Source organism: Eretmochelys imbricata, chromosome 12, assembly GCF_965152235.1.
Source record: "Eretmochelys imbricata isolate rEreImb1 chromosome 12, rEreImb1.hap1, whole genome shotgun sequence".
NCBI lineage: Eukaryota > Metazoa > Chordata > Testudines > Cheloniidae > Eretmochelys > Eretmochelys imbricata.
Genome location: NC_135583.1, coordinates 25397959 through 25425942, shown reverse-complemented (window position 1 = coordinate 25425942; position 27984 = coordinate 25397959). Strand labels below are relative to the sequence as shown.

General features: G+C 40.5%; 1 protein-coding gene across 1 annotated transcript; it reads right to left on the bottom strand.

Annotated features, from left to right (window-relative positions):
• Positions 1–27984, bottom strand: GPI (glucose-6-phosphate isomerase). Its single transcript, XM_077831049.1, has 18 exons — positions 27812–27984; positions 22469–22559; positions 21037–21105; positions 17142–17261; positions 14394–14477; positions 14152–14298; positions 12024–12095; positions 10795–10839; positions 9691–9744; positions 8149–8209; positions 6970–7013; positions 6520–6672; positions 5620–5749; positions 5133–5209; positions 3565–3693; positions 2538–2613; positions 2390–2456; positions 1–430 (listed from the first exon to the last, which is right to left on the bottom strand). The coding sequence occupies exons 1-18, from the start codon at positions 27928–27930 to the stop codon at positions 307–309; spliced, it is 1662 nt and encodes a 553-aa protein (XP_077687175.1). The 5' UTR covers positions 27931–27984; the 3' UTR covers positions 1–306.

Sequence of the window (27984 nt, the reverse complement as noted above, 5' to 3'; positions counted from 1 at the left end):
TTCTATTGTCCACTGTCTTTTATTTTCTTATTTTAGTACATGTGATCAACTGAGGAATTAGTGAGGGACATACCAGCTGCACTTTACAGTTTGACAACCACAAAAATAGAAAGCAACTATACAACTTCTGTTTCACAAAACTAGCTTCCATTTGTAACACATTTGACAGAACAGGATTAGCTGCAACAAGTTACGGGGCTCCAAGTGTAAAGTGCTATTTTGGTTAAAGTAGCTAAAAAGCAATTACTACAACATTGATCTGGGTGTTTGGTAGTTAGACTGGTGGTATCTTCTGAATCTTTCAAGTCAAGCTTTATGCTTCTTGATGAAGCTAATGAGCCCATTTGTTGAGCCATCATGAGATGTCACTGGAGCATCAGAATCTAGTTCTGGTTCAATTTTCTTAGCCAATTGCTTTCCAAGTTCAACTCTGCATTTTATGGAGAGGGAGAAAAAAATTAAGTTAGTACAAACTCATTTAGGCCCAGGCCCAGACCCAGACTCAGATATTTAGGTACAAACCCCAGATTAGATGCTACTGTGATCCATGAAACTTTGCTTAGCTGTGCCTAAACTCACTCAACACCTAAAATTTCAGGGGCAAAGTTCCCTAGGTGCCTAAAGTTTTGGCCTCTGGGCATACACACTGCTGCCTTGTTTTAGGTGCCCAGAGCCCTACCTCATGCCTAAGCAAGGGAAGAGAGGCATTCCCCTGCATATCTTACCAGCCATGGGCTACTGGATAGATCCCCATTCAAATCTAGCCAGAGGAGGTAGTGATGCTCTCTCCCTTAACTTTTAGCCCCATGGATATTAGAGACCTGGTCTCAGTTTCCCCTACCTGATGGGGAGAAAAGATTTGAACAGGGGCCTCAGGATATTCTGAAGAGGGGGTCCCTCATTCTCTCCTGTTGAAGCAGTTCCACTTTGGATAAATTAGAGTCACAAGAGCAGCATAGGACAGGAATCTGGTCTCCCACCTCCCAGATGGGTGCCCTAACCACTGGACTATAGAGGAGGAGTTGTTCCTCACCCTGGTGGCACCGCCTCCTTTCCAGACCTCACAGGTTAGCCTCACAGGAGTTATGCTATTCTAGACAGCATTACAGTCTGCAGAGACCCCTGTTCAGCTTCTACTTCAGTGTTTTGGAAGAATAATGGTAGCACAGCTCTGTAGGAGAGGTGCAGAAAGTAGAATCTCTAGATCAGTGCACAGGATCAGAGTCTTGGATCTCTGGAGTGGAGAACAGAGTCCCTTGTAGAGTCCTGGGCTTTATAGGGCCTCATCCTCTTCCACTACCCTCTCAAAAGGAAGGCACAAGTTTCAACTGAATCTTATGCACATCCCAGCCCCTCTATTTCCTCCTGGGAGTTTCTACATGGGAGAGTAAGCTATGAGCCATATAGTCAGTGGTAACAGTGACAAGGAATAGCACTGACTGGCACCTAAGAAAGGCTAGTCTTCATCTGAAAGGAAGAAAAGTGGGGAACTCCTCAAAGGGCTGCTGTCCTTCAGCAACATATACATGACCCAGGAGGCAAAGAAAAGGTTTATTTAGTGACTTGGTAAGTCAACCAAGTGCTGTCCATGACTGCTAAGTCAAGAACTAGGATATTCAAGTGACTAGTGATTTTAAGCACCCAACCTGAGAGCTTTGAAAGAACCTGAGTCAGAGCCAGGTGCTCAGCACTTTCTGAAAATCAGGCCCCTGCAAGAGGTCTCAAGTTTCAGCACTTCAGTCTCTGGGGGGCCCAAATTAGTCCCTTTAAAAAGTTTTGACCAAGATGTACCTCATGTGACAGTGGAGGGTATCATTTGAAATAGAGCCTACATTAGTGTTAGGGCTCCTAGGTCAGAGGACAACCCTGTGCATGTTTTCCTGACACAGGAAAAGGAAATCAAAAGGTGGGTTTTTTGCATGCTTCAGTATCTTGGCAGCTGCTGTGCTGTCATATTGCTTAGTATTAGTTTCCATACAAGGAAGGTAATCCATGTTTACCCTTTACTCGAAGGGGATTGCTTTTTGTAACACTTTCTTGGTCTTCTCCACCTCTAATATTTCCATAAGTATTGCTGAGAACACCTATTCTTCTCCCTCTTCCCCCTCCTTCCATGTATAGTTTCTTAAAGCTAATAAAAGTAGAGGTCCCTTAATCTTCCCTCAATTCTGTTGTGATGTCATACATGGGTTTAACAGTGGATAAACACATCTTATCCCATAAATAGACTTGCCTTTTTATGTCTTTAGAGCCACAGCAGAAGCTTTTGCACTTTGATGAATAGCACAAAGAATATGTAGCTGACTTGCTTTATTACCTTAAGCTTTAAGAAAGTGAGAAGTTGAGTGCCATAGTTCATAAGGATTGGAAATAGGTTAGTAAGACTTACCCCCACTGGTCATAGCTATTAATATCCCACACAACTCCTTGAACAAAGATCTTGTGTTCATACATAGCTATAAAAAACAAAACCAGAATTAACTAAGCCTCTTCAGAAAAACAATCACTGAACGTTACTAATAATGAGACATATTTACCAATTAAGGCTCCCAGAATGAATGGAGAAAGTTTTGTAAACACAATGGAATTAGTTGGGCGATTTCCTTCAAAGACCTTTCAAACAAAAAACAAATAGTGTTACATCCCAAACAGAGTCCCGTATCAGAATCACATGAATCTATTTTTCCAGGCCCCTAGTATCAATCACGCACCAAGTTATGTTTTATTTTAATTAAAGATTGTAGAGAGCAACATGAAGAGCATTAGAAGGAGATAATAGCAATTTCAATCTGTTGGTCATCCCCATAGACCATATTGTAATAAGTGTGTCAGCATAATAGTTGTAAAATGTCCTCTCCAAATGCCAGGAGCATGTACAGTAGAGCCCTGCAACCCAACCAAAGGGGCTCAAGTGTTAGGTCCTGGTCAGATCAGGATGTTGCCACCTAGCTGCATGGGGTGATGCTGAGTGAGTGTGCCAAAGAGTTAGAGTGCCTCTTACTCTGCAGCACACAGAGCAGGGGGCTGCAGATGATAGGAGCAGGGCATGGTAGCACAGCTCTCGCTGTGCTGACTTCATGGGCATGGGTCAGGTTGAAAAGAATTCTTCCCACTTGGATTTGGGTTATGTGGGACTGGGTCGTGTTTGGACCTAAAAATTAGGCCCAAGCAGACTCTTACATGCACAAGTTCAGACTATGGGGACGACAGCAAGTGCAGTAAGATCAGGCTTCCAGGGCTAGACATGGAAAAGCCTGTACTGTCTGGGAAGTGCTGCAAGGTTGCAGTGTTCTGTTAACACAACAATGACATAGTTTGGTTTTTAAAAAGGAATTTGCCCCATAGTGAGACCTCCCAAGTCAGTCACTGAATCTCCAAAACTTCAACATTTGCAGCTTGCTGCTGTTCATGTCTAGCCAACTGCCACCAGAGGGCGCCTCATTTCTCCTAACCTACTACATTTAAACATTTCTATAGTACCCACCTATTGTCTGCAACACACAATGCTTCTGACACCAAAACATAGCAGTGTAATTTGAATGACAGTTATCACCACCCTGATACCTTATGTGGAAGAAGTTTCTCCAGAGGATCTCCACTCAGCCCAGTAGCCTGCAGTTCTTTTCGAGCCTCATCAGCAGTCTTTCCTTTCATCAAGGCTTCAGTCTGAGCAAGAAAGTTGGCCAGAAGGATCTAATGGGAAGAAGTTAGATATTAACAAGCTAGCCAAATTACTGCCCTTCTAGTTAAGTGCTCCCTCTCTATCTAGTGCTTAGAGCCCAGTACTGCACCAGGATTCCATTCCAGGGTGCACAATGTCAGGCAAGTCACTTAGAGCTAAAACTGAGGTACCCGGTACAGTACAACAGAAATATGGTTTCTTTCTCCGAGTATAGTCAGAAGGCTTCTCAGTGTCATGAATATATGACAAGGAGAGAATTTAAAGATTCAGGGTGAAATCATACTTCAGTGGGGCCAGGATTTCACCCCCAGAAACCACCACAATAACCACCGCACTGTATCTACCTCTGTAGCGCTCCTTGTGTTTTCATCCACTTTTCACAAGATTATGCACTTTCTTCTATGCCACACCCCCCAATCCATGGGATGTTCTTAATCAGATGACACACCAAGTCAGCCTCTCCTCAAGACCTATACAAAGTTAGCCAGCTGAGAAATCCATGAACTGAGACGGAAACCTTAATGTCCTGCCACATACCAGCCCTACCTGAATAAAATGTATATTCTTATTGCAGTTACCCATCATCGCTCCTTTAAGAGTCATGCTACCTCCTCATTGTATCACATGGACTAGTTTGCAAGCACTTCAGGGTGGAGATCACATTCTGTTTTGGGCCGTGCTTATCAGTCACCATAATACATCATTTCTAACGTGTCTAGGGATGACTGAGTGAAATTGCTCGGTCGTCTTTTTTTTTTTTTTTAAAAAAAGAAGTTATTTATATTTGTCTGAAATCAGTGTTAACATCCTGTCACAAGAATCTAGAGTGTAATTTAAGAGGAGTACTAACAACCTCCCCCTCCGAAGCTGGAAATAAAAGGGTAGCACTAGGAAAGTTACACATTGCACTGGGAAAGTTAATGGAAAAAAAATCAGTTTATAGTTATGTTAAAAAGTGAGCCAATATAAATGGATGGATGGATTAAACCTTTAATAAATCAGTCCAGGTTCATAGGAGACAATGCTCAGAAGATAAATAGCCTGTTGGTATCTTTATGAATTATTTTCCAAGGATGTGCAAAGCTTGGAGGTCAGGAGCATCTCTTAAGGAAAAGGTTTCATCATCTCCTTTGAAAATTTGACTCCTCGCAATATGCAGACTTAGCCTGATTTTTAAATGTAATTCTATACACCCCCCTCCAACAGGCCACATTTTGTCTGCCTCTAGACTAGAGAGTTGCAAGTTCTGCAGGAACAAAACCTCTGTTTCGTCAGGTCAGATTGTTCTGCCACACCCTGCGTGAAGGGGCAGTCTCAGACATTAAAAATGTGGTCCAGTGTTTAAAACAGATGAATTCTGAAATACTGTTGTGTTGAATGAACTCTAGTCTCTTCAGCTGTAGTAAGAGGAAATATGGCTGCTAATGATTACAAGCACAAGTAGTTTTACCTTGTGATGCAAGCAGTTTCTGATTGGATTTTGGGTCTGGACTGGGATTAGAAAATCGCAGGGGATTATACGAGTTCCTGCAGGGAAGACAATGTTAGAAATCCATGAATACTTTATTAAAATCAAGCAGGAAAAGTTTTCCTAAAAAACCTGTAAACTGACAAATTTCAGCCACTCTAAACTAGTCAAACAGCAGCAAAAAGTTTTCCAAAAAATAAATATTTCATAAATTCTTGACCAGCTCTACTTTAGATATTAGTCCTAAGTCCTAAATCCTTTTGCTGCAACACCACAGCATGTTGCCTTCTAAGGCCACTGGTTAACAATAATATAATAGGTTGATGGTAAGTAAGAAGCCTATGCCAATTTAGCCAATACCCTGCCCTCAAGACTGTATCAATTCTTCAACCTCTGCAGCATCTGCTGTTCAGAATTTCCTCCCAAACCCAGGTGTTCTGCATAGCTGTCACCAGTTTTACAGTTGTACCTTGATGGATGAGCTGATAAAAGGCATGCTGCCCATTAGTTCCAGGTTCACCCCACACAATAGGGCCAGTATTGTAGTCCACACGAGTGCCTTTCTTGGTGATGTATTTCCCATTAGATTCCATGTCACCCTACAAGCAATGAGGTTAGAAGTTTATAATCAGATATACCCTATAGGTTTTTTTTGTTGTTCTTGCGGAGTCTTCTATTAGGCCTGTAACAACTTTCTCCATTTACTTTAACTCTGTTTACTAACTTTTTTAAAATTGAAAAAGATAATTTGGTTTGTTGACATCAGGAAGGTTGGGATGCTAACAAATCTGTGAGAGACAGGGTTTTTATGAGCCTCTCTATTGATGGTTGTGAAGAGCCAATAGTTGTATTACTGTGTTACCAAGATAGTAATCTTCCTGAGAACTCTCCAAAATGCCATTATATTGTGTGCAGCGTGGTTTTAGGAGGGTCAATCCCAGGATATTAAAAAAAGACAAGATGGTTGAGGCAATATTTTTTTTATTGGACCAAACTTCTGCTGGTGAAAGACAAGCTTTCAAGCTACACAGAGCTCTTTGCCAGGTCTGGGTTTTCATGTCTTTTCAGGCTTTTCCATGTCTAGCCCTGGAAGCCTGATCTTACTGCACTTGCTGTCGTCCCCATAGTCTGAACCCAACTGTACTTTAACACAGTTCAATACTACATGGAATAGATAGTTTAGCATAAGTAGTTAGCACATATTCTAAGGGACGATTCCAGGTGAAGTGGCCTGTTATATTATGCTCCAGTGATCACCATCAAAAGAGATGCTTTATGCTAACAAGCAAAGTGCACCTGACCTCAAAAAAGGCAGTGAACTATCTATGCACAGACTTACAGAGAACCTTCTGTACAAGCTGAGCCTTACCTGCTGGAAGTAAGCAGCAAAGCGGTGCATGTATTGATCATATGGCAGGAGCGCATGGGTTTCACAGCCATAAAAGTTTATATACCAGACACCCAGCATGGCCAGCAGAACTGGTACATTGTTTTCCAGTGGAGCAGTGTGGAAGTGGTTGTCCTATGTAGGAAAGAGATGAGAAAGAAAACTACAGTGACCAAAGAAATTTACTTCCTTGAATAAGAGGTTCTGAGTTTGGTCCAATTGCTTCCCAAATTGAAGAGTGGCAACAAAAACTGATCTAAGACTGGGAAGGAGGGGTGAGCTCCAACAGAAAGTGTTTTCAAAGCAGTGGAAACAATAAGGAGCTTGGGGAAGACCAGTACTTTTCCACAACTGATTAAAGTCTGTCACCACCAGCAGTCTTAGTAGCAACATTGTACCAAGTTAATAGGAACACAGTATTTACATACTCACCATCCAGTGGGCTCCTGCAAGCAGTTTCTCAAAGTTGTCAAAACCTAACCAAAACAAAGTGTGCATTTTAACTATCACAACTTACACATGGTTTCCTTGGAAAATAAGTCCCCAACACAGCTTAGATTCTTATACACTAAGATTTCCTTTCATTAGTGAAATTTTGAGTTGGAAAGCAGCTTTTTATAACTTTGGCTCTATCTGTGCCCCCAAGGTTGGGTTTGAGTAAATCTGGGCTTTAAAATTTCAGGGCTCAACTTCAGTAAGTTTTTATATTTTAACCTTAGCCTGAAAACTGAATGAGAGAATAAGTAACAAAGGGAAATGTACACAGAGGCAGCATCTGTTATCAGTATCTGAATTTCTACGGCATAGCTTTCTGATCAGTCTCTGAATTACTGAGACAAATAGCTCACCCTAGAAAGAAACTGGAGAACTTTATCAGAAATTTACCTAGCTTGGTTTACATACAGTCCTATCATTATGGTCCTTAACCAGCACCACTCACCAGTGCGCATTAGGAACTGGTGCCCTAATCACCCCCAACTACACTACAGCATTAATTGATAAACCTGTCCCTCTTCAGTATAAAATTCTGAAGAGGAGGAGGAGGAAATGGAGCTGATGATAAAAGCAGTAACTCTACAAAAGCAGCTCTGTACAGACTACTGGATCAAGAGCAAATAGCTAAATCAACAGCTAAATCAGTAGGCCAGCAACATTTATTTAAAGGCAGACTTGGGTTGCTCAGGCAGGTAGAAGGGTACTACCTATCTGCGACTTAGTTAGAATGGAAGAAATCCATTTAGTTTTACACAGCAACGGAGTTTTCACATACTGCAACTCCAATACTCAATCTCAAAAGCACCGTAACTATTTCCTTATGGCCTTCTCAGTGTCCAGGAAATTTTAGTTTTCATTTAGAAAATGAAATTAAAAATGACTGACCGAACAGAAGTCAAATATTTTTGACCATGCAAGTGAGCAAGATGCACGGTTGGCCATTTTGTCAAAGGCAAATTTGTGGGTGCAATTTCAGAAGTTGAGATGTGCTACTGAAATCCAAAGAGCCAAGTTATCTATTTCACTATAGATCATTTTAGCATATTCAATGTGTGTAAATCACACTGCTGATCATGCAAGCCATGTAGAGTATTTTTATATAATATGGATACATACCAACATGCAGAGCAATGGAGAGACCAATGGCTGACCACAATGAGTAACGGCCACCAACCCACTGCAAATACAAGATTGTTTTAGATAGCAGTAACTTTTCATGAGGATTCTGTGTTTAAACATATGGCAACAAGTTTTACTAACTCCTCTCATACTGCACTCTTTGGATATGAAATAGAAATTTCCAAATTCATTTTTGCTCTTCAGAACACAAGTTTTTATTTTAATACAGGATGGAGATGTGTCCTTCCTTGTTCTGCACACCCATACCAGACAAGCCAGACCATTTCTGGGAATGGGTTAGTTTAACTGGTGGAACAGACAGAAGATCCTTACTTTTTATGGGTTGCAGAATAAGCTACCTTAAGTGTTCAAACCAAAATGTAGTTCCATTTATTTTTACAGAATCACTTTTTGGCAATGTGGGACTGTGTCCATTGTCTATGAAGGACCATCAGTTTGGTTATATTTGGGCGGGGAGGGAAGGAGAGAGAAAGGTATTTCTTTAATAAAAATCTTACATATCAGAAGTGAAAACAAGCCATTCCATAAAATAATTCGAGTGATTCAGTGATCTGATTGCTGAATATGCTTGGTATGTTTTATGTGCACCCATTAGGAGGCAACATGTGTTTGGAGGCTGTCAGCCAGTGAGATCAAAGTTTGTGGTCCAGTGAGCTGGCAAATCACCTGGTACTAGCTTCTACCTCACTTCTAGCTGCTAACCTGAATCAAAGGCAGCTAAATATGCCTTAACTACTGTCCTAATGTTACTTTTGCTTGTAAGTAAATCCTTGTGTCAACTACAGCAATGTGAAGGCATTACAAATGGGAGAGGTGGTGTGCCACACACTGACAAGTGGGCCAGGCTACGAAACTGTTCAAGAATCCTTGTTATAAAGGGTTAGACCAACCTGAATGTTAAATAGCTTTCATGGTTTCAACAAGAAACCTTTAAAACCTAGTTTTAAATATGCTGTCAGGCATGTAAAAAGGAGCAATATACTGACCTGTCTGATGATGTCAGGCATAGTTCAGATATATTACTTTTTCCACAAGGTTTGAGATGAAGGTCCACTGTACTTACAATTTGTGTCTGTTACTAAATATCAGATCAGATTCTGGTTCTTTGATATCTGACCTTTACTGATCTAAATTATATACAGTAGAGTGCGACAGTCAAATGTCACAGCTTATAATAACTACTTGTAAGACCTACACTTGGAGCAATGAGCTATCTCCTGTTACTCAACAGCTGTCTAGACAGCACTGCATACAGAAAGCTCCTCTTCTGACCTTTGATAGGGAGACAAACTGAATGGCCAAGATTGATATATATATTTCACTACTTTGACATGTTCCCTCAATTTGTGGTTAGGATTCTAACATATTACTGTCTTAAAGCACTAGTGGATTTGTTTTAGTATCTTTTTTTGGTGTGTGTGGGGGGCAGGATATTGACCTTTTAATTTGGCTTTTCTGAAGCAGGTTAAGTTATTCTAACAGTTAGCATCTATTGTTTGGTGTTAAACATTTACTTACATCCCAAAACTCAAACATATTCTCAGTGTCAATTCCAAAGTCTTTAACTTTAGGCTAGAATAAAAAATAAAATGGGTAAATACATTCATATTAGAGAACACAGATGTCAAACAGCAACTCCAGGATGCTTATGTAGCTGAAGTTATAGTTAGCTTAAAGATATTATTCCCTATATAACTAAAGTACACACAAACAAACATCTCCCTGACTTCATATTCTGGGTCAGAAGTTTAAAGCCTCCACCAGAAAATAAGCCATGATTGATCCTGTGTTCCTCCTGGTCAATGTACCATCTGTCAGCGGTCCCAAAAACAAGAAGTTCAATTTAGTGGTGTAAATGGATCAGAAAATTGGTAAATGGAAAGTAGTGTAATGAATCAACATGGCATTCAGTGTTGTTCAAAATTAATAGTTTACATGCAGCAGGGTCAGAATGGAAAATGGAACTTTAAAATAGACTTGCAGAAGGCTTTGAGGTAAATGCAGACCTTTCTCATCTTATTATAGATGTTCTTACTCATTGCAGTAGTTTTTTACACTGCAGCCCCTTTATGCTTGCAAATTTTCACTCTACATACCCACCAAATACCAAGACTATGTGTTACGCTACTTACACCTAACAGCTTACTTTCATCAGTGCAGAACTCGGCCCAAAGATTTAAATGGTGTTTAAAACTCAACACCAGAACCTTACCCAGGAGTACACAACTAGTTAAGCAAGAAGTGGTACCCTTTGTTAATAATGGGGCAACCATATGAACTGTAAATCAGAAAGTGATATGGAGTACAGATTTTTTTACAACATTTGATCTAAAAGAAAAGTAGAAGTATATAAAGCAGCTCTGAGCAATATTTCCCATCCTAAATAAGCCATCCCTTGAAGGCCCTTTGGAGACTGCATTTTCCCATAATCCACTACTGGGAATAATTCTTCTCTTGTACATGAAATTGTAAGACTCCCCCCTTTCCAAGAGTAAGATGATCTTAAAGCATGAGGTATTGTTTTCACACCTACACATTTCCACACCTTACTGGATTTTAATTAAGTTCATTTTTAAAACCTATAGCATAGGTCTAAATAAAAAAAAAAAGTGTTATACTTACGCCATTGGTAGACAAGGCAACAAAATGCTTGGCCACAGCAGAAGGCTTTAATAAAATAAAATATAAACTAGTTAAACAGAACACTGCTAAATATTTTGCATTGCTGATCAGCCACAAAGCTGGTTTATGCATGTTGACACAATCAGGACTGTTCTTTTGATATTTGCTTCTGCTGGCATTAAGAAAACATGGTTGACTGTTACTATTCATGTATATTTGCTCTGTCTGTGAACTTGACTTTATCATGAATACAGATATAAGAGTCAGCAGCATGTCTGACCCAAATGTAGGCAAGGTTCAAAGATAGTCTAAGTCTTCTTATAGCAAATATCCTGGAGCAACATACTCAACCTTCAGGACAAGGTGCTGAAGGTGTGTCTAGATCAACCCTTGCTGACCAAGTTTTAGAGCAGCCTGGGTTTGATATGTTACAAAGATCCTCCTGGCAATCATCAAAAGGTGAGTGGAGGCCAGAAATCCTTGCCTTGGTTCTTTAATGAATCAACCCCAAGTGACAGGCTTGAAATTCAACCTGAATCTCAAAGTGAGGTGCTAAGTATTTCAGGACTCAGGGAGGTATTGTTATAGGAATAGTTTACAAGAGAAATGCTCTCAAACCCTGATATTGAAAAGTAAATATAGTTTCCCCTAGTGGGAGTGGGTTAGAGGTAGTTTTAATTAAAAAAAAAGGAACGACTTGCATTTCAAAGTCTGAGTGGTAGGAGGGTGAAGGAAGGAGTGAGATGCCAGAATATGAACTGAAGACCTCTATTCTCAGTTCGGACATCTGCTGCAGCAGCCTCCATCTACTGCTTCAACTATAACTGTGTGTAGCTTTGAAAGTTTTGCAAAGGACTGGCAGGCCATTCCATGGAGGCTAGCATCTCCAAGTTTCCTCCACCTCACAGAAGTCTGGCAGTTGTATCATATTACAAGATGGATCTGAGATACAGGCTACATCTATTAAAGTACTTTTATACAAAGGATTTTAGGTGCAGCTCAAACATTTGTCTCAACACCTAAGTGGCTTCATCACTGATTAAACTAAATTCCATTACCATTAAAGTTAGTGGTTGCATCTCTGATCTTAATGTGACAGATCCAACATTTGCCAACGTGTACAGCATGTGTTTCGGCAGGAGTTGGCTCTGCTCCAGAGCTTGTTTAGAACTGACACTGGGAAGGGCTGTTATGTGTTCAGTTATGTAATTTAAGCACATTATACTTACATCATTAGCAGAAAGAAGAAGCCACTCTCTGGCTGTTTCTGCATTGGTAATAGTTTCTTGGGTGGTGAAAGTCTGCACAGTAGAAAAAGAGATCTTTTACTACAGTCACCTTCACAGAAAGTACATGAAGTCTGTATGTGTTTAAGGAATGCAAGACAAGATTAGGCTACCAAAACATCCAATTGTTCCAGCTAGTCAGAGCAGAGTAACCCTAAATTTATATAACAGCAGCAGCTTGATTTCAAGGAAGAATGTACCCACTGTGCATGCAGATATTAGTATTTCTAGGTGCACACCTAATTTCACATTAACATTGGTCTGAGGACACAAGGAATATTTAGGAATTTTTTTTTGGCAGGTACATCAGTTTTAGCTGATGTAATTGATATTTGAAGGAGGGCATAAACTGTTTGGACTACAATTTCCACTTTAAGACTAGTGGTGACTTCTAACTGAAAACTTAAATTGGGAAAACCACACAGATTGTTAGCTCTATTTGTTTTTGTTCCCATCTCTCACATTTGGGACACTTTATTCTACTTAGTTTCTGTTAACACTCTTGCCATAACTTCATTTTGCTGATTAAAGAAAATACGTTCCTGCTTTATGAAGTGTGAAAACAAGGTCAGTCATGCAATTCTTCTAGGATTAGCTTCAGCCATTCTGATTTACTCAACCATCACAATATAGCTTTAAGGATGAGCATTACATTCATTTTACTCCCATCCATCTCCGAAATTATTTTGTTATAGAACATGCATTTGTTGAGAAACTTAAAAAATACCATTCGTTCCCTTCCAAACATATCCAATTATCTAACTACAATCTGGCAAATAAACTGAACTGTTACTCTTTCAATCTGGCAATATTTTGAGCTTTTGAACCGTGATGATTGAACTCAATTACGCACAAAACAATGCTAGTGGTCATTTTGAAGTTTCCTTCTTACTGCATACATTTTAGTTGAAGGTCTGTGTTACTGCCAAGTTGAGATAATGAGCAAAACAAGCATTACACAAATGGTAATTTGTTAGGGATTGTGCCTTTAAAACCAATGGGGTTCTGTTCTGCTTTACAAATGAAGGGACCTTAGTCATACAACTATGAAATTTGTCTCCATCAACTTCCTCAGGCAAGACAGAAGCCAGTATATGTTTTAGTTAGTATTCCCAAAGAGGAACAAAAACACAAAATAAAGACAAGACCCTCCCAGCCATTATGTTCATGAATTAAGGCAAGCCATCCTCAAGCAGCATTCTAGAAATGCAGTTATAGTAAGTTTATGTTGAAGTGCAAAACTGAAATTGTACAGATTGCTTACAAATTGACAAAATATTATGCTGGCAATTCGTAGCTTCTACAATGTTTACGGTGATCAAGAAATTTAACGTTTTGAGTTCTTTGGGGGCACAGACTTGTCCATTTTGTGTTTGTATAGAGCTTAGCACAGCGGGGTCTGGTTCTGAGGGACTATCACAATACAAAAAAGTAATATAGAATAGCATTCTGTAACATTGGTCACAGTAGCTGCTTAAAGATGATCTTTAAGTGTACCGTACTTTGTGTAGGATCTATTATCATCAAGAACCAAAAATATACAATTGGGTAAAACTAGGTTCTAACAAATAGGAAAAATGCAGCAAAGATATGGCAAAATGCTAAACCTGATCTTGAATTTTAAAAGAACTAGCCACATGGGATCACAAATTCCATTTATGGGATATTGGACACTGAGACAAGACTTTTGGGTATGGCTCAACTAAGCATTGTTTATGGACACATCCCATTCATTTAAACATCTGGAGAAGTTAATATTTTCATAGAATTGTAGAACAGGAAGGGACCTCAAGAGGTCTTCTAGTTCAGCCCCTTGCACTCAAGGCAGGACCAAGTATTATCTACCATCCCTGACAGGTGCCTGTCTAACCTGCTCTTAATCTCCAATTACAGATTCCACAACCTCTCTAGGCAATTTATTCCAGCGTTTAACTACCATGACAGTTAGGAAGTTTTTCCTAATGTCCAACCTACACCTCCCTTGCTGCAATTTTTATACATTTTGAGTGATCTCCATTCTGACTATTTACAAGTTGAGACAGTCACCTGCTAGTGTTAATATTTTCTATACCTTAGATGCAATGATGAAGAGTGTTGTCTCAGGATTAAGCTCAGCCACGGTTTTCGCTATATGAGTACCATCAATGTTGGATACAAACCAGACACGAGGGCCTCCCTTGGAATATGGTTTCAGGGCTTCGGTCACCATAACGGGGCCCTGGAAAGCATCAATATAGTTAGGTTGTAAAATCTTCGCTGCACACGCGCACAAGTCACAAAACGTTATGCAGGAGTCAGTACTTGAGTGCTTACCAAATCTGAGCCACCAATCCCAATATTGACCACATCGGTAATTGCCTTTCCAGTGTAGCCTTTCCATTCTCCACTACGAACTTTCTGCAGTTTAAATACACAGATATTAATTAAGGTTAAGTTACAATGACTACAATATCAAGACCATCATTTATGTATAGATTAAGGTCACAAATACTCCTAGGAGATTCTCCCAAAAGGTTCTCCTTTTAAACAAGGAAATACTAAGAACCAAATGCACAGCTAAAAAGTAAATCCATAAAAACAAAAAAGGATTTAGAGTTTTTATTAAAAAAAGACGATCATTGTGGACACAAATATACTAACTTATAAAGGGCAAAGGTCAGCCTTTACATATGCACATACTCCCCTTACTCAACTCCAACTGGAGCAGCACATATTTTTCACAAGACTGAATAGGGCCCTTACTATAGAGCAGTGACAAACGTTACTTTACAAACATAAAGCTTCATATAGGCCAATGATTTCCTCACACCACAGCTGAAGTACTGCATACTAATACCAGTGCCTAAGTCTACAAGAACAGAATATAAGACTTCTGTGTTCCACCATGGCAATTACAATAAATATGAATGTTAAAGAGGAGGAACATCAAAGGAGCAACTCAAATTAAAAATCTATATAATAACAAGAGGATTCTAAGCTATTAAATTCTGGTTTGCATTTGAACTTAAATTCAGAGGAGTTTGGATCTGAAGTTCTGCACTGGGCCTCTAATTAAAGTAAGTAGGTTTTGCCAGATATAATAGAACACTGGTTCTAAAAAGTGTCATGTGTATACAAGATTTATGTCTAAACAAAATATTCAAAGGTTTTCCATTGTACACAGGTCTTCTATTAAGAGAATCAGTTCTGTGCTTCAGCCCTACTCGGTCTGCCAGCTACTGAAAGTTTTGAATAAAAGCTGTCAAACTGGTATACCACCAAAATAGCAACCTTCATTTGCCCATCATTGACCACCTGTGCATTAATCCCACTCATTGCACAGAGCAAAGCTTGCAAACATGAGCAACAGCCACCACCAGGGAGAGCGGAAAATGAAACCCAATTCTAAAGCTATTTCTTTTCTGCAATCAGATTAATCATCGGAGCTCCAATTATTCTAATACTTTCTCCCCAGACATGCTTTGTGAAGATAATGATGCTCTACTGAAGAAAAACTTGTAGACGTACCAAGTTAAGTAACAATTTATAGCAATCTCAGCTACAGGCTACTTTAAAAAAAAAAAAAAAAAAAAAGAGCCACCACTTAAACCATTGCCTCTTAAAACCATGTTAAGGAACCATATTTTTTGCCTTCATAGAGAAGACTAAATCAAGCATCCTTTAGTTTCCACCACTACAAGGAAGATTAAAATGATGTTTAAACATGATTATTTTGGTCACTCAGAGGGGCTCTGGTCTGCATGTGAAGTGCCCAATTGCTAGCTCTGAAGATTGAAGTCCATATTTGCAAAAGAGGTATGGCATAGGCAGCAATAGAAGCTTCCTCACACTATACCACCAGTACATTTTAATCCTGCCCAGGAAGGAGACCTTATAAGGGATAAAAGTCTGTTGAGCTTCTACAGCCCATTCAGTTCTTAATTGTGGGCTGAGGCTGCCAACAAAAGGTGCCAATTAGTGTCAGTTATTTTGGTTTGGGCACTTCTCCACTGGGAACTGGATCTATTCCCAATTCATTTCACATAGGCCACCCAGCAGTCATCAGGCCAGGGTAACTTTTGGTCATGACCATCTGGGCAGGATTTACAATGACAGCTTCACGAACAAAGGTTTACCCCATCATCATCATCCCTGAACCTCACTGATGTGTTTAAGATACCTAGAACAGTGTATATTGATCAGCCCTTATCAAGCATCTGAGTTTGGCATTCAGGCATATGAAATGCATCCAAATCTTAAGCCAACACCCACTTTGTTCTCCATGTTTGTTCCTAGCCAACTGTTCTTAATTAAAGAATTGTCACTACAAAAGTGAGTGTCTAGAACTAGTTTGATAGACATCTACATTTTAAATGTTGTGCTGTACTAAACCAAAGACAAATAGTCATTTATGATTTGAGAGTAGAAGATGTATGGTTTAGACTAGCCAGGGAGCATACCAAAGAATTCTTACACTGTTAAGTTGCAAACAAATAGAGTTGACTCTTACATATACCTTATGAAAGGCCGAGATGCTCCAGGAAAATGGCTATGTGATTAGAAGAGACCATGGAAAGAGTCCAAGACACCTTCTACAATACACTGTAGAATTGTTGGAGCACCTGTCAAGTGAGCTGGGAGCCTCCTGACTGCACTCACGTTAGCAAATAATGACTTTAAGGGGGAAGTTCCTTCTAGACAAACATTTCTACAGTAAATGAGATACGACCAAGTGATTAAGAAATTAGTAAGGGAAGGGAGAAGTCATTAAGTGTTTGGTGCCTAACTGCCATTTGTGCCCAATATTTATATAATTGGAACTCACAAGTTATGAAGGAGGATAAAATATTATTGTAAACAACAGTTTAAATGCAAACTCAGGAAAGTGTTTTTCTAGCAAGTCTTGTTCAGAAAAAGTAACCATTCCTGGAAGACACGTACAGATATGGATCCATTTTGTTCATGCAGTTACTACTGTCCCTCATTTAGGCTTCTTAGGTACTGTAGTAGTTCATATTATAAGTGCAACAGAACACTGATGCAAAGTACACAAATCAAATCCATCAACTAAGGATTTTATACCTGACAGAAGTGCTTCATCTTGTCCAACACCTTGTTAACTTCTGGGACTACATCTTTGCCATCCACTAATATTGGAACATTGGAGCGATTCCTCAGGGCAATATGAAGCACAGCCCGATTCTGAAACAAGGCAGCATGGGAGACAAATATCATAAAATATTAACTGAGGCAGTTTGGCAGTGTAGATACACAAAACAGCACCCAGAAGGCAGCAATATAACATTAAAGGCTCTGAAGCCTGCCTATCTAAGAACCTCTCAGACTATTAACTTGAAAGTCTTCTACAACTACTAGCCTGCATCTCTCTCTCACTATTTCTAACATGCTCACTGTGGTATCTAAGCACCTGATCAGATTTGACAGAGTTGGTGGAAAACGGTCCAAAAAACTGTCCAAAACTAGAGAAGTATGTAGTATGCATATTAGGCAAACATTAATAGATTGCAATGAGAGATAATGAATTTGAAGTTGTAGTTAAAAGCTTGATCTTTTGATAAGCAATTTTAATGCATTTGCAATTCATACTTCTGCATTAAGCAGAGATTATGGTCTTCAGGATTGAAGATAGTTTTATGATCAACTCCTAGTTGTAGTCAATAACTCAAGGGAGTTATGTACTTTAGCAGTTTCTCAATGACTACAGCAGTAACAGGAAAATACAATATACAGGAAAAGATAAATAAGCATATATAAGTAGCAGTCACGTGACAGGGAAATTGATAGCAGTGGAATAGAAGAACATGCTTAACAGAGAAAGGCCCCCAAATACTCGTGTGATATGTTAGAATTCTAGAGTAGTGCCAAATTCTAATCTCAGATGCACCACACCCTGCTTATATCAGAAGCCAGAATTTGAGTCTTCACCTGCAATGATGAGTTTGTTGCTGCTGTAATCTAGGATGGAGGATTTACAGTTAAACAATTCACCTGGTCAGTGAGGCAAAGCCAACAAGGAAGATATGAACTGCCAAAGTTTATGGGTTAAATTACAGTACTAAAACCAATCTAAGAGAGCTTTGGTGGCTGCTGGGTCAGAAGACTCAGGAGCCTCCTGAGCTACAGTTATGACGATGCACCCTGTTTTTAAATTGAGGATGAAGGATGGTCCTGGTCATTCTTCGCCATGGAATCAAATATATTAGTACTTGAACTGATTTCTACTTATTTTTATCTTAAAACTTTTCAAATTGATAAATACTGCATTTGAAGAGATTTCTTTCTGGTGCAGTGACCACTAAACAGTAGCTTACCATACAAGTTAACACTCATTTGGGATGTACACATGACATTGCTATGCATGGGTGCACTAAACAGGACTTTTGCATACATGCACACCAGGCAGACAAGACCTCCAGCATCAAAATATAGATCAACCTTAAATGTGGTCAGCTTGTTTAGATTTAGAACATTCTCTAAATTAGAGTACAAGTCAATTCTGAATCTTTATTGCTTTGGACAGGTTAAATATTTCTGTTTGATGGTATCCCTTTTAAGTAATCAGGACACTTCTGATTTTAAAAGATTTGACATGATGTTCTGCTTGGCCAGATAGAGTGTAAATTAAACACAGATCTGTTCCAGGTCACCCGTCTGATATAGTTCTGCCAACTATAAAGGAGACCTAGGAGTCTGATAAATGCAAGTGTTCCTGGACTCAAAGTGTTTTGCATTAATACCTCTTACCATAGCAGCCCTTGAAGTGAAGTAGGGCATAAGTACTGGAGGCCAAGCAGGGAACCAAGTCCGCTCCTCTAAAATAATGTTACCTCAGAATATAGTTCTCTGGTGAACACTTATCTTGACTGGTATATTGTTCCAAGGCAGGGAAGAGAGCAACCTCATAAGGAGTAGTCAAAATGGACTACCTTGTGATAAGCCACAGGCTCCTTATGCCAAATTGAGCCTCCGAGGGAGGCAGAACCTCAACACCCACCCCTCACACCAATCCCTAGATAGTTAATAAAAATCAAGAGCTGAATGGGGCAGAGCTGTCCCCTGCTCAGCCAAAATAATCTTAGAAAGCAGGGTGCTCCCACCTGGGGCTGCATGACTGCACATGGGAGGGATGAACAATCACAATGACTTTGAAACTCTGAAGGAGAAAAATAGTAATTTCATTCTGAACTTGGACCAGTGAACTCTCCCAAGCATCATTTCTGAATTACTGGTCAGAATTCAAAGAAAAGGTTTGATGGGCACAAAGACCCAATTTTCAGACAGTTGAAATACGAGGTCTGCACATATGCAATTGCAAGTACAAACTGGCTAAATTCCTATTTCTGGGTCCAAACACAGACTTCAGGTTTCTGAAGAGTTAGGTTTTAAAATGGTCTGTAGTCATTCTAGCCACTGAAGTTTTAACTGCTTGCCTTTAATATTAAAAAAAAAAGGGCAGGCAAAGCCTTAGCTGGGGCTAAAAAAGGACAAAAGTAAAACAATTAAGGGCAATGGATTAATACAGAAAGGGAGGAAAAACTGCCTTTCCAAAGCTGCTTTATCTGGACATGACAAAATACCTCTACAAACACTCAATACTCACAAGCAAAATATAATACAACTGCTGAGCTCTTCGAAGCAAAGTGTTTAACAGTGTCTCTGCAAGTTCACATAGAGAATGAACACAAGCAAATAACTTCCATCAGAAAAGCTCTAAAATGTGAAAGGAACTTTAATATTTAAGATAACCCTCTTGGTTGAGCTACTTTGTAGATCACCCAGATTTTCTTCCATTCTCAATTTAAAAAAAAAAAAAAACCACCATGAGTAGCTACTTAATTTGTTTTATCCAACCTAACTAAAGTCCTATGCAGCACACCACCAACTTTGAGTAACAGTGTGTTCTAATGAGCCTGGATACAGTGATCACTTTCACACTTAGAAAAAAGGGAAGGTCTTTGTTCTCTTGATGCAATAGGTGGCTAGTTCCCAAAAAACTGGGTTTATAACTGCCACTGACAAGTATCCTCAACAGCACAAAGCAGAAGTTGTTACACAGTTCTTACTAGAAGTTCTTGTGTCATTTGCTAAGCTTTACCACGACTAGTCTTAAGCAGAAACAAAGAAAGTGTCCCCTTGCATCTAATACCCTGCCCATGTCAGATATGAGCTCTGTAATTCATCAGTTGGTCCCATCTCCATTCTCCAGCAGAATGCCTTTAGAACCAGGCCAGTGTGGGAAACCATTTCTGGTCCAGTTTCCTCCACTTCCAGCAGCTTGGGGCCCAGTAAACTGTAAGGCTGGTCTCCAGCTCTCCACCCCACCTCAGTTGCCATTGATGTCACTACTTGTTTTTGGCTTCTCCTCAGAGCCTGTGTGTGTATGGTGTGATGAACATGAGCAAAGAAATAAATACTATCTCCACATTTAATAGTTCAATGCACCATAAGTAGCCATGTGGTAGTAATTTCCAGCCCCACACCCCTCCAGCATAAATATGCATAACCTAGGTCAGTGGTTCTCAACCAGGGAATGTATACCCCTGAGGGTATGCAGAGGCCTTCCAGCAGGTACATCAACTCATCTAGATATTTGCCTAGTTTTACAAGAGGCTATATAAAAAGCACTAGTACAGACAGTGCAAACTAAAATTTCATACAATGACTTGTTTATACTGATCTATATACACCACACACTGAAATGTGAGTACAATATTTATATTCCAATTGATTTATTTTATAGTTATATGGTAAAAATGAGGAAGTAAACAATTTTTCAGTAATAGTGTGCTGTGACACTTCTATATTTTTAGGTCTGATTTTGTAAGCAAGTAGTTTTTAAGTGGTGTAACTTGGGGGTACACAAGACAAATCAGACTCCTGAAAGGGGTACAGTAGTCTGGAAAGGTTGAGAGCTACTGACCTAGGTGATAAAGCCACAGACAGAAATAAACCTTACCTCAGTGAAGTTGATCTTCTCTCCAGTGAACATTTGCTCCCTAGCATTTTCAACACCCCTTGACTTTGCCTGAGAAGGGTAAAAAAAAAATTATATCATTCACTTAAGGGAAGAAGAAACTAGCCCCTCCCAGATAGGCCCAACTGCATCAGAAAGACAATTTCTTCCATAAAAACTAACTGGCTACAAGAGTTATATTATCTGCCAGTAGTTTACAACTGCAAGAGTTCTTTCTCCTATTTTAAAGGAAATTGGTTAGAGGGTGTTTGTTCACTGAAGGGAGAGTGGTATAGGTGAAACTGACACGACAATCTCAACTTTTTAAAATTACTCCGTTTCATCTTGTTAACATCAACAATACACCAGTCAATAGCCTATTTATTTATTTTAATAAACAGAAAAGTGATTGAAAGTAATTTTTTCCTGCAGGTCCAAATTTCTGTTAGTACTTCCAAATATGATGCATCACAGATACAAGACTGTCTTGGTCTTTCATCTAACTAAGTAGCCAGGGAGAATGGTAAACCTGAACATCACACTGAACTGAGGTTATCCAGGCAAATCTTTTCAGAAATGACAGTCCTGAAGCTTTCAGATGACTATTTAAGCAACAAAGGATGTTGCATGCATCACTTTTAAACTGCGGATATAATTCTGTTAAGGACTTGACACTTGTACTAATTTAGTTTGGTTCTTTTTTTATATATAATGTAAACAAAGTTTGTTGTTCTTTAAGAGACCTGCACTGATCTTTAAAAGCATCTGATTGACAGGAGAAACATTTTTGGCTCCACAAACTGATATTTCATTACATCGGAATGGCCCAATTGTTATATGGTTAATGCCAGCATGTAGACACAGATTGGGCTGTGGTGGTGATTTGAGGCAGCTCTCAGATATACTCCCCCACTAGACTGTACAAAAGCCCTCTGCCAGTGCTCTGCAGCTAGGGAGCAGATAACAGTCATCTTTCATGGCATAATCTTCCCATTCTCAATTCCATGAGGAGTCCCAACTTGTATTAATGCAGACATCAGTATTATCTTATGTTGGTTGCTCTGCTGCACAGCCAAACCCCTCCTGAGGTGGGTAGCGAGGTGGGGCTCATGGTCAGTGAGGAGGCTTTGGTAGAATAGCTCCTTACAGAGTCACGTTGCCTTGGGGCCAGAAAGCAAAGCTGTGAAGCTATCCCTAGGATGGTCTGCAGGTTTCATGGGCTTGATGTCTACCAAATCCTTGTGAAGATAGGAAACTATCTACTCTTGAGAGCCGGGCTGAAGTTTTCCCAACTCCCAATAGGCACCCAAATACCCTTGATAATCTAGACTTATGTCCTGTGCTAGAACCAACTGTGCCAGGAAGGATTTAGCTCTGCATTTTTCTACAACTTATTTTCATCTTTCGATAGATCAGGGTGAACATAAGGAATTACCAGTTCTATCAGCATCTTCATGACCTCTTCTGTAACAAGGTTCTTCGAATAATCCACCAAGATATCCCCATGATCAGTATTCAGAGTCACACTGCCAACAGAGATGTTTTGTTAAATTGCAAGTTCCTACAGAGATATTATTTTATGCATGCAAGTAAGAGAGATTACCCAAATAATTTGGACCCCAAATCTACAAAAGCTAGTAAGAACAGCCAAAGGGACAGTTTTGCCCAAACACATTTCATAAGAGGATTTACTAGATACTAAACAGTTTAATTGGACTATAATTTTCCAAATATAGTGTCCATTTTCTCCTTGGAGAGTTTAAATAGAATGAAGTCTATTAAACAGTGTTAGAAACAATCATATTGACATTTAGGTCAATCATTTCAATAAAAACAACAAGATGAAAAAAAAAAAATCAAGTCAAGGATTCATATTCATTCCAGCAGCAAAGTGTGACAAAAGCAAGCCTGCTCAAACAACAAAAACAAAAAACACACACACGACAACTAACTAATACAATCCCAAGTATAAAAAAAAATGCACTCTGCTCCATTCAGTATTAATCTCATTTGTGAGTTGTGTAATCTAATCCTCACTGTCCAGCGGAGCGCTCCAAATTACTTAACTAACCCTTGTTTGAAGAATATAGTCTAAATCTCAGAAGATCAGCATTTTTAGCCTCAGATCTGTTGAAGGCTGCAACATGAAGATGTGTTTATTAGAAGTAGCACCAAGACAAGTCATGTATTGCCATGCATTTAGTCTTCTTGGAAAATGGACTACTTTATTAGCCCCTTGCTGTAGTAGGAAGCGCTAATTATTCCATACCCCAAATTATTCCATACCCCATCCAAAGCAACAGAATCCTCCAGTCATATACATCCTAATTTTCTTTGCACTGGGCACTACTTTTACAGCACACTTCTCCTGTGTAGGGGAAACTCATAAAACTGTTTCCTATTACTCATTCCAACACTAGAAAACAGTGTTTCTACCCAAGGAATCTTGCTTCCCTATGCTATGCTATTTTTCTTTTGCTCCAGGTGCTGCGCACCCACAAATCCCACTGACGTCAATGGAAGCTGCAAGTACTCAACACCTCTCAGGATCAAAATCTACATTGTTCACTATTCTCTCCTGTGTCTTTCTGCAGCAAGCTTTCCTTTCCCCAGTGTCTGAACACAATTTATATACTATTTTGGAGTACACAGCTATGCTAGGAATCTAACAAGAGCAAATTAAGACATAGCCCCTAGCCCAAATAAATGTGATGTGACACAACAAACAAGGGCCATAAACAGGGAGGGTGGAGCAAGATGGGGAGATGCAGGACTAAGGTTATTATTGTAACATCAGTAACTCAATCAGGCATGTACATCTGGGTCCAATAATTTAGTATTTTTTGTTTCTTTCTCCCCCTAATCCTATCAGAACTAAGATTACTGTACAGATTTGAATGAGGAAAGGAAGATATTTTGGCAAAAAGCTTTAGGATACCATCAAAGAGAAGAACAGGCAGGCATCAGAAAAGCAGATAGTAAGACTGAAGTAGAAAAAGAATTTAGCAAATACAACATACTACAGCCTGATCAGCCTGTTCTACCACACTTTATATACTTTTCTAATGCTGGGTCTAGGTTTCCAGTTTCCTCAGGTTAAGTATGCTTAACTCTTGGGCCTGGTCACCACAGTTTTTGTACTGCAAAACTATCAACTATTTTGGTTAGGAGGTGTTACTTAGGCACTAAAAGTAATAACTGCATCTGTTCTAAGGGCCAGCAAAGAATGGGGCCCCATTTACTAGGCACTGTATAAATACAGTAATAGACAGATCATGCCCCAAAGCGCTTACAATCTAAATTGACAAGACAGAGTGGGGGAAGGGTATATAACACAAGCAAAGTGAACAATGCGATGGCAGCAAGTGTCATTAGCTTCACATTTTATTTTGGTGGGGGAAGTAAGTTGGAGTGGATCAGCTAAATGGAAAGAAAGTGAAAGGAGAGGAAACATTGAAGGGAAGTGGGGAGAGGAATATGGGCAAGGGGAGAACAGAGTAAGAGGGGCAGGTGTGGGTTAAGCTGAGGTGATGCAATCGTGAGGGAGAAGGTTAGAGAAAGCAGCCAGTCAGCACAGGGCAGAGAAAGTCCAGTCAAAACTGTAGAAAGTTCTCTGCATGTCTGAAAGGTCCCTGCCGCTGCTGCTACAGCTACTCCTACCAACTGGAGTCTCTGGCTGGTTTTTCCTCTACACTTTTAGATATACAATCCCTAGTGTGGCTACAGTTATCCTGGTATAAAGGTGCTTACACCAATAAAGCTTGCTATACTTGTATAGATACCTTCTAATCATTTAACTACATCCACATTAGGGGTCGTACAGTTCTAAACAGATTGAGCTAAAGCAGTATAAAACCTGTTGAGACAAGCTCTTTAAGAAGGTACATTTTATATAGGTTTGTCACATTTTTAATTTGATACTAAATTGCTTTATGCACCCAAACTTTGAACCTACTTTACTAACAAAATATCATGCCCTTTTGTATATCAATAGATTTTTCATAATTTAAAGGAATTCTAAGAACAATCTCAGACTACAATTAAGCACAAGGAAGTTGCAACAGAGACTATATTCTAGTCAATGTATGGTAAACTTAACTTCACATCCTTGAAACTTGGGCTCCCTGTATTCTACAGAAGTATTTTATTTATTCATGGGGGGAGGGAGAATCAACCTTAGACCTAGAAAATTAAGTATCCCAGACAAAAATTTTAGTTACTAAAAATGGAGAAATGCTTTCCCTGTTCAGACGAACGAAGGGGAACTTCCCAAATTTATCTTTTGTATAAAAGACGATTGGATCATTGTAGCTGCTGCGGGCTACCACAACAAATCTAACTACCACCCACACCTCATCTGGAGTATGAAGGGATATAATGTAATTTTATTTTAAACCTACTTAAGAGTATGTGACTCTTAGAAGAAATCCAAAAAACCCTACAGATCAATAATGTTCTGCTACAGTGCACATTTTGCAATGCAGCATTTATTAGATGGTGCTACCCACATGAAAACAATGACTTGTCACATAAGCCACGTCCACACTTAAGTGATGTAACAGTTTCTTGTAAAGCCATTACCATGGTACCATACAGAATATTGGTCTCCCCCACTACAATGTTAAATATAAAGAAGCCATTTGGAACCTTGAATCCATCATTGCTCAAATTCCCAGGTGACTTGTAATGCTTTCCGCCCCATACACACTAATAGTTAGCCTAGAGGCTCTCTGTTCTTTTCTGATGTATACCTTACTACAGTCATTTATGTCTTTGTAATCGCCAAGCTATATTACAGCAATGCACTCTACTTAGGGCTATCTTTGAGAAGCACTCAAACTTCAGCTGGTGCAAAATGTAGTAGTCTTTTCTGAGTGGGGCAAGCGGTTATGAACACATACCAGCACTGCATACGCTGCACTGGCTATTTGCTTCAGAAAAGCTCGACTCAGTCTGCAACCTCCACGTAGTTATGATTTGCTGGGGTTATGCTGCTGCCAGCAGTTTTGGTGCTGAACCCTCCACAGCTAGTGGTAGGGTATTCTTAGTGGATAACCTATGCTTCTGGAATCTGCTCCTTCTGTCAGCCTGCCAGAACTAGAGATTGAATTTCAAGGAGCAATCAACTATGAGCCAGGTGATGGATTAACTGCTCTCAGCATTTGTCAAAAGACTTATGCATTTTTTGTTTAAGAGTTCAAATTCATGTGACATTGTGGGAAGTGTTCATACTTGCCTCCAACTATGAAGTATGCCAAACTAAACTGCAAATGTGACCTTTTCTCAGGCAGGTGTGCAGCAGAGGAGGAGTATGAATGTAACAAACATGGACAGACATTCTGTGCTATCCTATTAGGCATGTAAAGAAGGAATGAAACAATAGGTGTTCTGGATTTTAAAAGGATGTATATTTTATTGATCTCATTTCAACTTTATTTTAAGTAGTCACACCTCTAGACACCCCTGCCCTCCTCTCAACAAAAAAGAAACTATCAAATTCAGTCCCTAATGCTGTATTAGAGCCAGGGAAACCTTGTAAGCCAGAATGTACTTTCTCTGCTACAAAGAAACTAGAATATTTGTTTTAAAAACTTACAGACTTTAAAGTACAAGGTGACACAATCTTGTTACCAGGATCATAGGTGCAACCATTACACAGAAATGAGGATTTAAAAAAGTCTATTCTTTCATCAGCATAGAGAAAGTAGGCATGCAAGAAAGCTCTTCTTGAACACTAATGTGGAGATATACATCTTGGTCTTCAACATACTCTTTAAAATACTTAAGCCGTTCATAAAGCATGAAGCCCCTTTTCAAGATGATGCCCACAATTAAATCAATCTCCCACCCAAGTGATGCCTGACAGGAAATTATCTGTACACCAAAAGGCAAAAGCTCAGGGTGTCTGTATTTCTCACCATGATCTACAGAGATCTGAAGAAGCTCAATACTAAATATTTAGCACATGTGTATGTTAATGAATTCTAATCACTCCTGCTAGCCAGGGTAATCATGGCTCCATTCGACAGAGAGGCTGAGCAGCGTTAAACACGGTCTGTGCCTATCCTTGTGCTTCCCCTTCCTGGGTCACAATCCCGTATCGCTCTTGCAGTGTGCTCTGAGTAACTATGGGGGCACCAAAGGTGCTGGGGGCAGTACTAGGCTCTGCTCAGGGCCAGCCCGGACACCCCGCTGGCTCTGGGGGCCGTTCGGCGCCCTTGTCGCGGGGCTCACCATGACGAAGCAGGCTGATGCGAGAGGCCGAGACACGACGGACCCACAATGCCACTCTCCCCGCCGCAGCCCCGCGCCGTGCTTCCCGGCACGTACCGTGCCGCAAGGAGGAGTCAAGGGCAGGCGGGCAGCCCGCCGAGCCAGGGGGCTCTGCTGGAGCCATGCCCGAAGAGCACCACCAGCTCTGGGGCGAGACTGCCCGTCCCCTCCGCGCTGCACTCCCCAGGCGGGCGGGCCGCGGGGACCTAGGCCATTGGGGCCAACTGGTGCGGAGACAGCGCCCCGAGGCGGCTTCCGCTCCCTTGCGGCCCTACTCGGGCAGGTGGCAGGGCCTGGAAACGGCTTCCGCCAAGCCTCCCCGCGGCCCTGAGCGAGCGGGCCCCTGGCGGCGCTGCGCGGCCCGGGCCGGGCCCCGCCGCCTACAGCTCTGGGAGCGGGGGCTGGGAAGGACCCTGCAGCAGCCCCGCTGCCCGGGGAGGGGACCGGTCCGGCGGCGCCCCAGCCGCCCCCCGGGGGCCGGGGTCGTGCCGCTGAGTGGGCCCACCTGAATTTCTGGAAGCGGTCCTTGTCGGCCTCGAAGAGTTGCCTCAGGACGAGCTTGGCGGCGTTCGCCTTGTACCACTCGGCGAGCTTCCTGAAGGCGGGGTCGCTGGACAGGTCCATGCTGCTAGCGGGCGGCGATGCGGCGGGCAGAGCAGGCGCTGGTGGGGACCGGCG

What these genes read in the sequence shown, in the direction of transcription:
- GPI (XM_077831049.1), bottom strand. Translation starts at nt 27,930, where the DNA reads ATGGACCTGTCCAGCGACCCCGCCTTCAGGAAGCTCGCCGAGTGGTAC. An exon ending in TTGCAGGAGCCCACTGGATG is followed by an intron (nt 6,673 to 6,969) that starts GTGAGTATGTAA and finishes TTTCCTACATAG; the next exon opens with GACAACCACTTCCACACTGC. An exon ending in AGAAACTTCTTCCACATAAG is followed by an intron (nt 2,614 to 3,564) that starts GTATCAGGGTGG and finishes TTTGTTTGAAAG; the next exon opens with GTCTTTGAAGGAAATCGCCC.